This window comes from Notolepis coatsorum (genome assembly GCF_963971535.1).
Source record: "Notolepis coatsorum genome assembly, contig: SUPER_7_unloc_2, whole genome shotgun sequence".
Lineage (NCBI taxonomy): Eukaryota > Metazoa > Chordata > Actinopteri > Aulopiformes > Paralepididae > Notolepis > Notolepis coatsorum.
In genome coordinates, this window is record NW_028174879.1 from 1,004,341 (window position 1) to 1,014,340 (window position 10,000).

General features: G+C 45.5%; 1 protein-coding gene across 1 annotated transcript in view; it reads right to left on the minus strand.

The window, feature by feature from the left end:
- LOC311232722 (thioredoxin-related transmembrane protein 2-B-like) overlaps positions 1 to 10,000 on the minus strand; it is a 17,907-nt gene that overhangs the window by 3,998 nt on the left and 3,909 nt on the right. The window contains exons 2-5 of the mRNA XM_084338297.1: positions 8,843 to 8,903; positions 5,157 to 5,270; positions 3,447 to 3,523; positions 1 to 44 (exon numbers count right to left, since the gene is read on the minus strand). The exon at positions 1 to 44 is cut by the window's left edge and continues 63 nt beyond it. Coding sequence (XP_084194423.1) covers positions 1 to 44; positions 3,447 to 3,523; positions 5,157 to 5,270; positions 8,843 to 8,903 — 296 coding nt within the window. The remainder of the gene's footprint in view (positions 45 to 3,446; positions 3,524 to 5,156; positions 5,271 to 8,842; positions 8,904 to 10,000) is intronic.

Below are 10,000 nucleotides of genomic sequence, written 5' to 3' on the forward strand. Positions count from 1 at the left end.
AACTCCACGATCCAGGTGACTCTGCTGTCTTTGTTCAACTCCTCCTGTAGAAATACACAGTATACACACTCCAATTAGGGCTGGGCGATATGGCCAAAAACGTTATCGCGATAAAATTATAAAATTATTTTCATATAACTCGATATCGATAATTATCGTCGATATAATGTCTGTCAAGTTTAATTAACTTATTATGCCCGGCGCCGATGGACAGGCTATTAACACTTTGGTTGCCTAAGGTTAAATTAATGATATACCATAGATTGCCAGCGCTATTTGTCTATGGAGAAAGTCCCCTTCTTTGCAGGGCTATAACTTTTTAAATTCTATTGCTACATTGCCATTATTAGGGCCCATTCAAAGTCCTATATGTATTGTTCATTGTGTAGCAACGTTAAACTTTTTCATTCACATATTCATAGTAAAGTATGGTCTAATGTATAAGTATGTTTTCATCTCTTTCTGCAGCTTTCTCCAGAACGTGATATATAGCCCCAAATGCATTATATTGATGATGAAATACAGTTTGATGGCAATCAGCGCGATATAAAAAATTCCAACTAGACGTACTTCTAGAAGTTACTACACGTCATCTGATGTTGACCGGATGGGCGAGGGGGCGTTTATAATACCGTGGGCAGCGTTATACCAATCATCTAATGTGGGTCAAATGTTGATAATATCAGTTATTATCGAAGACGGTAACATTACACGCTGAAACTCACCCCAGTCTCCGCGCGCCGTTGGGCGATCATCGTCGAGTAGACATTTTATCATTATGGGATATATTATTACCCGGTCCATCTCCAGCTTGTATAATGGTATATACGTCCAAATCATGTTGTTTATCGAGTTATTGGCAATCGATCGCTATGTAGTGTGACGAGCTAGAGTGCCGGAAGCTATACCGAGTGGCCGGAAGCAATACGGACGTCTAGCAAAACCTCTACTGCGCTTCCTGTTAAGCGGTTGCGCGATCGGCCACCAGATGGCGCTCCTGAACCGCCAGAGAGCTCAGTCGGTCCTGCTGGTGGATCTCAGGCCAGCGGAGGGACATTATGAATCCGATCGCAGATTTGAAATATTGATATAGGGACGCTGTACAGCGTCGCCCGGCAACTTTAGCATGGTCAGGAAAGACGTCTAAAGACGGGTCCCGGCACTCAAAGTGTTAATAGACTTGTTTTTCTGCTGCGAATGTCTCGAGTTGATGTCAGTCCGCGCACGTTAGCAGTTAGCCAGAGCGAGCAGTGTATCCCATGACAATGTACTACTAAATATCCCTAAAATACTCTGTTCCGCCCCAATACATTGTAACAACGTCCACCGTATACCACACACTACTATAACCGTGGCATCAGAATTCACGCCACATACATACTCGGCACGTAAATATATAAAATAGCGCCGTGCAAGCTAATTATCCTAGCTACCAATGTATCCAAATGTCCTAAATATCCCTAAAATACTCTGTTCCGCCCCAATACATTGCAACGACGTCCACCGTATACCACACACTACTATAACCGTTAGGGATGCACGATACTTATCGGGCCGATATCAGCAATTATGACGTCATCCCGATAAACCCGATAACGTTATTAATAGCTCCGATAATATAATATATTTTTTGGTAAAAAAGAATTCGGTGTGGGTGAATTGGAATGAAGTGCGTTTGTTTTGACTGTAGGCTCCTCCCGTTGTGTCAGTACTGTGGTACGACTGACAGCATGTGGTTTAGGAACAGGGCGTTTTACACAAATCCAGCGCTCCCTTTCTTGGCTGTGACGTAACCACGCAAGTTTCTGGAAGCAGCGCGGACGTTTTAACAACAAAGATGGCCGCGTCGGTACTCGGATTTTCAGAGGAAAAAGTTTGCTTGCTATTTGTAATAAATGCAATGCAGATGTTCCACAAGAAGGGAAAAGGGCAACAACTTGCAATACATCCAGCCCGACGGGTCATCTGCGGCATCACCACGACGGTGTGTTATTGTTAGGGATGGGTACCGAATTCGGTACTTTTGAGGTACCGAACCGAAACACGTCGGTACTACCGAGTATCGAATCAAGTGAGAAACTGAAATTTTTTTTTTTTTTTTAAATTTAAAAATATATTTTTTATTATTATTATTATTTTTTTTTACAATTTTTTTTTGTGTCAACGTTCACACGCACAATATATGCTTACCTAGGATTTGACTTGATTCAACAACAAAGCAGTCGGAGCAATGACAAGCCGAAAACTGTCGAAAATGTAGTTATTTGAAGTTTGGATTTTTTTTTACGACTGAGGTAGGTAAATTTCTTGAGACTAAAGTACCGAAAAAAGGTACCGTTGGGTACCGGTATCGATTCACAGGTACCGGTACCGGTTCAAATGTGAAAGGTACCCATCCCTAGTTATTGTGTTAACTTAGAAGCCCACGATGACGCGAGGAGCTAAGCAAAGCTAGCCCCTTTCGTGGCTGTGATGCAACCCTTGGTTGAATACGCAGTCACTTATTGCTCCGTAGTAGCCAGGTTAATTTGCACCACCAAGGACTGCTTAAAAGCTAGCGGCTTTCAAACTTCTTTAATTTAGCAAACGACTTGTCAATAGGTACAAGCGTGCTCGCGCCGTCGTCGCGGGCCCCCAACACCGTGGCGGTGGTGATGCCGCAGGTGACCCGTTGTTGTGGTGGTGATGTGAGGTGGTGATGTGTCGCACTACAAATTATTTCCTCGAAATAAACATGAAACGTGGTCGCAAAGTTTCGATATATCGATTTTCCAAGCTTGGATATGAGCACACGCACTAACAACCAATCAGTGAAGGAGATGGCCGACAGCGGAAGGAGACCCGGAGGTAGGACTCAATAAACAAGGCTGGCTAGGATAATTAGCTTGCACGGCGCTATTTTACAGTTTACCTGCCGAGTTGGTGTGTGTTTTGAATTCTGAGGGTAACGGTTATAGTAGTGTGGGGTATACGGTGGACGTTGTTGCAATGTATTGGGGCGGAACAGAGTATTTTAGGGATATTTAGTAGTACATTGTCATGAGATACACTGCTCGCTCTGGCTAACTGCTAACGTGCGCGGACTAATGATGACATCAACTCGAGACAATCGCAGCAGCAAAACAAGTCTATTAATAGCCCGTCCATCGGCGCCGGGCATAAGAAGTTAATTAAACTTGACAGACATTATATCAACGATAATTATCGATATAGAGTTATATGAAAATAATTTTATCGCAATAATGTTTTTGGCCATATCGCCCAGCCCTATATACACACCAATACATCAAATACTATATACAAATAATAGTATATATATATATACATTGATACTATATACACACCAATACATCAAATACTATACACATAAAATAGTATATATGAACACATTAATACTATATACACATATCCAGTCCTACAGACACCCTCCTACTGACAATACTCACATCGATGGTTTTGTCGCTGAAGTATTTGATGTACTCTGGTCCCATGTAGAGAGGAGGCTTGCAGGTCATCAGGAACACTACACAACAACAACAACAACAACACACAGGTCATCAGGAACACTACACAACAACAGACAGATGGCACTAATCAATACCCGTGTGCGTCTTTACAGTCATAAGTATCCACCGTGTGAATGGGTCCGACATCGAGTTACGCAATATAGATTAGGGGGCGTCACAATATAGATTAGGGGGCGTCACGATTCTCCAAATCCATGACTGGATTCGACACTATTTTAAAAGGTCATGATTCGATCAATTGGTTTAGATTTGGGAGGGAACGGCAACGCCCCTAATATAAACACCAGGGGGGGGGGGGGGTGACGATGTACTGACCCAGGGTCAGGGTTACATAAGTCAAGTCAATTTTATTTATATAGCACATTTCCAGGCAGCGGCAGCTGGCACCAAAGTGCTTCACAGGCAGGTTGATAAAATAAATTATGTGATGCAAGATATAAGATTAAAAACATAGTAAAGCAATGAAAGTAATAAAAATAGGTAGGACACAGTAAAGCAAAGAGGATAGGAGGGCCAGGGGTCTAGTGGTGGTTAAGTGGGGGGGGGGGGGGGAAGGCCAAGGAGAACAGGTAGGTTTTTAAAAGCCTGCATGGTCCGTACGCTGAGGGGGAGGCTGTTCCACAGTCTAGGCGCTGCGGTGGAGAAGGCTCTGTCTCCCCTGGTCTTGAGCCTGGTTCTGGGTACCACCAATAGCAGCTGGTCAGCTGATCTGAGGGATCGTGGGGGGTGTGGCGGTGCAAGAGCTCAGATAGATAGGGAGGAGCCGTGCCATTTAGGGATTTAAAAACATTTAGGGCTCGTTTAAAATATATTCTAAAACGAACAGGCAGCCAGTGGAGCGAGGCCAGAACTGGGCTGATGTGCTCATGTCTTTTCTTTTGTTTTGGTGAGGAGGCGCGCGGCTGCGTTCTGCACCAGCTGTAGGCGGCGGAGCAGGGATTTGTCGATGCCTGTGTAAAGGGCATTGCAGTAGTCGAGGCGAGTGGTGACAAAGGCACGTATCACCGTCTCTAGGTTGTTTTGAGAGATGCCTTTGTCTTCGCCAGAAGTCTGAGGTGGTAAAAACTGTTTTTGACTACGGCGCTGACCCGTTTGTCGAATTTAAAATTGCTGTCGAAGATGACCCCGAGGTTCCTGACAGAGGTGGAGAGGTTTGGACCCAGGGGACCAAGTGCGTCAATGAGGGGGGTCGGGGGGGCACTATTAAAAACAATGACCACGGTTTTCCCTTCATTTAATGTCAGGGAGTTTTCAGACATCCAGCACTTGATTTCTGCCAGGCAGTCAAGTAGTGGTGTTATTGATGTTCTCCCTTGGGTGGGTTTTAAGGGGAGGTAGACCTGCACGTCATCGGCGAAGCAATGGAATAAGATGTTATGTTTTGCCAAGATCTGGCCTAGGGGGAGTATATATATAGGAGGAAGAGAGTGGGACCCAATATCGAGCCTTGGGGCACCCCGCAGGTGAGGGGGGCCACAGAGGAAGTGAGATCACCGAGTTGGACAGAGAAGGTCCCATTGCTTAGGTAGGACCGGAACCAGTCTAAGATGGGGCCCCTAAGGGGTACTGACCCAGGGTCAGTTAGATAAGGTGTACTGACCCAGGGTCAGTTAGATAAGGGGTACTGACCCAGACACAGCGTCAGGTACAGGAGGCCCATCCTGATGTCCAGTCTGAAGAACAGGATGACGTTGGCCACTTTGCTGAACAGAAGGATGTTCCCCACATGCTGCTCCACGGTGACTGAGAAACAAGACACACAACACACACATGTATGACTTATGGCTGTACCATTGTGTTTGTAACATGTTAACATTGTGTTTGTAACATGTTAACATTGTATTTTTAACATTGTTTTTCCCTGTGGTCCATTATTCTGATGAGACGGCAGTCTAACCCTGATTTAAACCAGTCTGTATTCTCCCTGAACCAGTCTGTAGACTCCCCTGAACTGGGGCTGAGACCAAACGTTCGAACCTTCGTTTGTTACGTTGGTATTCAAATTCTAAATCAACATTCGAAATTTTTATTTAAAAAATTATTTCTCTATTAATTTTGTTTAAACCAAATGGGGTTTTTCTTCACAGTTGCAGATAAATATTAGGCTACACTAATATTAAAACTGATGAGTTATATTCATTAACACTTTGGATACCAGCCACGACATAACACGCGTTATCAGCCCGCCCCCTGAATGCCCAGCACGACAATTAGCGTGAATTCTTTTTTTATTAGCGATCCGAATTCAGATTTCATCAACCGAGTCTACCGTTGGGAAACCAGCCCCATCAGGAGCTCAGATGTGAAAAAAGCGCCCCCTATCGTCTCCCAGATGGTAATGCACCCTTTTGGAATGGACTCAATGAAAATGGAGAAGAAAAAAAATCCGGAATCCACATTTTACTTCTCACGCATGTAACCGGAGATGATCCCAGTCATTGTGGAGCCTCAGAACAGCGTGTAATATGTGTTTACAGTATGTAGTGTTGGATAGGGATGGGTACCTTTCACATTTGAACCGATACCGGTACCTGTGAATCGATACCGGTACCCAACGGTACCTTTTTTCGGTACTTTAGTCTCAAGAAATTTAATTTACCTACCTCAGTCGTAAAAAAAAAATCCAAACTTCAAATAACTACAATTTCGACAGTTTTCGGCTTGTCATTGCTCCGACTGCTTTGTTGTTGAATCAAGTCAAATCCTAGGTAAGCATATATTGTGCGTTTGAACGTTGACATGAAAAGAAAAAAAGTTAAAAAAATCTTTTTTTTTGGTTTCTCACTTGATTCGATACTCTGTAGTACCGACGTGTTTCGGTTCGGTACCTCAAAAGTACTGAATTCGGTACCCATCCCTAGTGTTGGATCAATAAAAGGATCGATTTTTGGAATGGCGATCAGGAATTGGAATAATCTTTTTGGATACCATCTGATCTCAGGTAAGGAATCTATTTTACCAGTCTTAGGATAATCAGACCTGTTTTCACGGAGATATAAGCTTTTCCCCTATGTTTGATATGGCTGTTTGGCTGTGCGAGCGATCAGGAAATATATCAGATCAGATATCAGATCGCCTATATAGCGTGCACATATACACATATACTATCGATAATCTAGCGTTTATTTGAAAACGATCATAAATAGGCCAAAAAATTTGAACATTTGTGTATTCTAGAATATTCCGTTTATTATGGAATCTTTATATTTGCCTTGAAAACGAGGGCTTTTCAAAATGCTATAAAACGGAAATGAACAGATAAAAAAACAATCCGCTTCGACAATGTTGACTGGAAAATGAGTCATTGATAAGCGACGGGCAGATTAGACACATAGCCATAATTTAAAACATAGATTAGGCGATATTAACGCTAACATTGAAGTGGATGGTGGGCATTCAAGCACTAAATTGTGCGCCCCCTGCTGGCACTGAAAGTGATTTGATCAGATTAATGACTTTATTCAAATTGAGGATTTAGTTTGAGGATATTTGTTAAAAAGATAATACTTTTTTTAGAATTTCTTTTTTTAAGAATATAATTTGTATTATTATTAAAAACGAAAGTTCGGACGTCCGTTAGAAAAACCCTGACGAAGTTCGAAGCCCAAAAACAGGCTTCAGGGAAACAGCCTCAGTGTGCAGACAGACAGACAGACAGACAGACAGACAGACACCCTGACCCACAGTGTGCAGACAGACAGACAGACACCCTGACCCACAGTGTGCAGACAGACAGACACCCTGACCCACAGTGTGCAGACAGACAGACAGACACCCTGACCCACAGTGTGCAGACAGACAGACAGACACCCTGACCCACAGTGTGCAGACAGACAGACAGACAGACACCCTGACCCACAGTGTGCAGACAGACAGACACCCTGACCCACAGTGTGCAGACAGACAGACACCCTGACCCACAGTGTGCAGACAGACAGACAGACACCCTGACCCACAGTGTGCAGACAGACAGACAGACAGACACCCTGACCCACAGTGTGCAGACAGACAGACACCCTGACCCACAGTGTGCAGACAGACAGACACCCTGACCCACAGTGTGCAGACAGACAGACAGACACCCTGACCCACAGTGTGCAGACAGACAGACAGACAGACACCCTGACCCACAGTGTGCAGACAGACAGACACCATGACCCACAGTGTGCAGACAGACAGACACCCTGACCCACAGTGTGCAGACAGACAGACACCCTGACCCACAGTGTGCAGACAGACAGACAGACAGACACCCTGACCCACAGTGTGCAGACAGACAGACAGACACCCTGACCCACAGTGTGCAGACAGACAGACAGACAGACACCCTGACCCACAGTGTGCAGACAGACAGACACCCTGACCCACAGTGTGCAGACAGACAGACAGACACCCTGACCCACAGTGTGCAGACAGACAGACAGACACCCTGACCCACAGTGTGCAGACAGACAGACACCCTGACCCACAGTGTGCAGACAGACAGACACCCTGACCCACAGTGTGCAGACAGACAGACACCCTGACCCACAGTGTGCAGACAGACAGACAGACACCCTGACCCACAGTGTGCAGACAGACAGACAGACACCCTGACCCACAGTGTGCAGACAGACAGACAGACACCCTGACCCACAGTGTGCAGACAGACAGACACCCTGACCCACAGTGTGCAGACAGACAGACACCCTGACCCACAGTGTGCAGACAGACAGACAGACACCCTGACCCACAGTGTGCAGACAGACAGACAGACACCCTGACCCACAGTGTGCAGACAGACAGACAGACACCCTGACCCACAGTGTGCAGACAGACAGACAGACACCCTGACCCACAGTGTGCAGACAGACAGACACCCTGACCCACAGTGTGCAGACAGACAGACACCCTGACCCACAGTGTGCAGACAGACAGACAGACACCCTGACCCACAGTGTGCAGACAGACAGACAGACACCCTGACCCACAGTGTGCAGACAGACAGACACCCTGACCCACAGTGTGCAGACAGACAGACAGACACCCTGACCCACAGTGTGCAGACAGACAGACAGACACCCTGACCCACAGTGTGCAGACAGACAGACAGACACCCTGACCCACAGTGTGCAGACAGACAGACAGACAGACACCCTGACCCACAGTGTGCAGACAGACAGACAGACACCCTGACCCACAGTGTGCAGACAGACAGACAGACACCCTGACCCACAGTGTGCAGACAGACAGACAGACACCCTGACCCACAGTGTGCAGACAGACAGACAGACACCCTGACCCACAGCTGGGTGAACAGAACAGTTCTGACTCACTGGCTCTCCTGTTCTTCATCATCACGATGGCGCTGAGGAACATGAGCACCTCCACCTCTCGCTGAAGGGAAGAGAAGAAGAAGAACAACGGTCACATGATGCTCCTTATTATACATCTGTGGATACTGTACATCACTGTACATATTAATACTACAACTCTGATAGCACCATTACTCATTCATATATTTTATACCCAGTTTAAATCACCCGCGTGGACATTTCTCGATTCTAAGACGCATCGCGACGCGAACGTCGTGGACGAGTCTGCGTCGATGCAGTGACGGAACATAATCGATTATTAAAATTTTAATTAGCTAGCTTTTATGTTCTTTTACAATGTAGCGCTTTGGGATTTGCTCCACAACTATAAAGCGCCATACAAATCAAATATATCATCATAGGAGGAAGAGGAGGAAGAGGAGGAAGAGGAGAGCAGGGAGAGGAGGAGGAGGAGGAAGGGGAGAGGAGGGAGAGGAGGAAGAGGAGGAAGAGGAGAGGAGGGAGAGGAAGAAGAGGAGGAAGGGGAGAGGAGGGAGAGGAGGAAGAGGAGAGGAGGGAGAGGAGGAAGAGGAGGAAGAGGAGGAAGAGGAGAGGAGGAAGAGGAGAGCAGGGAGAGGAGAGCAGCAGGCCTGTACACTGCGATGATATGATCGCAAATTGCCCCCTAATTTGGTCCGTGCGAGTTTAAAATAATATCTGGGGGCAAGCTTGCGAGTGGTGATTTCAACCCTTCATTCGCATTTCACTCCTAAATTAATCCATACAAATTGTAGTAAAACATTAGCCTACAACCAGGGCTGTACAGTGCAATATAATGTTGCGGTTGTAATTTCATTAGACAGACCAGCGCGGACCTTTAATAACATGCAATTTAATTGACACGAGCAATGAGCTAACAGTAGCTGCTAACCAAGGTTACCATTAGGATTATGCTAAGCTAACTAGCGATCTCTGCTAACCCTGGAAAACGGTCAAAGCGGACTCCACAAGACTAGTTCCATTCGTGAGGAAAGGGGGTGGGTTATATTGACAACGCTTGACAACAGAAGTTTAAACATAACTTCATATTTATTGGTTATTCGTTTCTGTATATCATTCAATTCCCATCTCCGTGTGTCTCCATCTCTTCCTGTTTACATTCGAGTGTGACGTCATCAC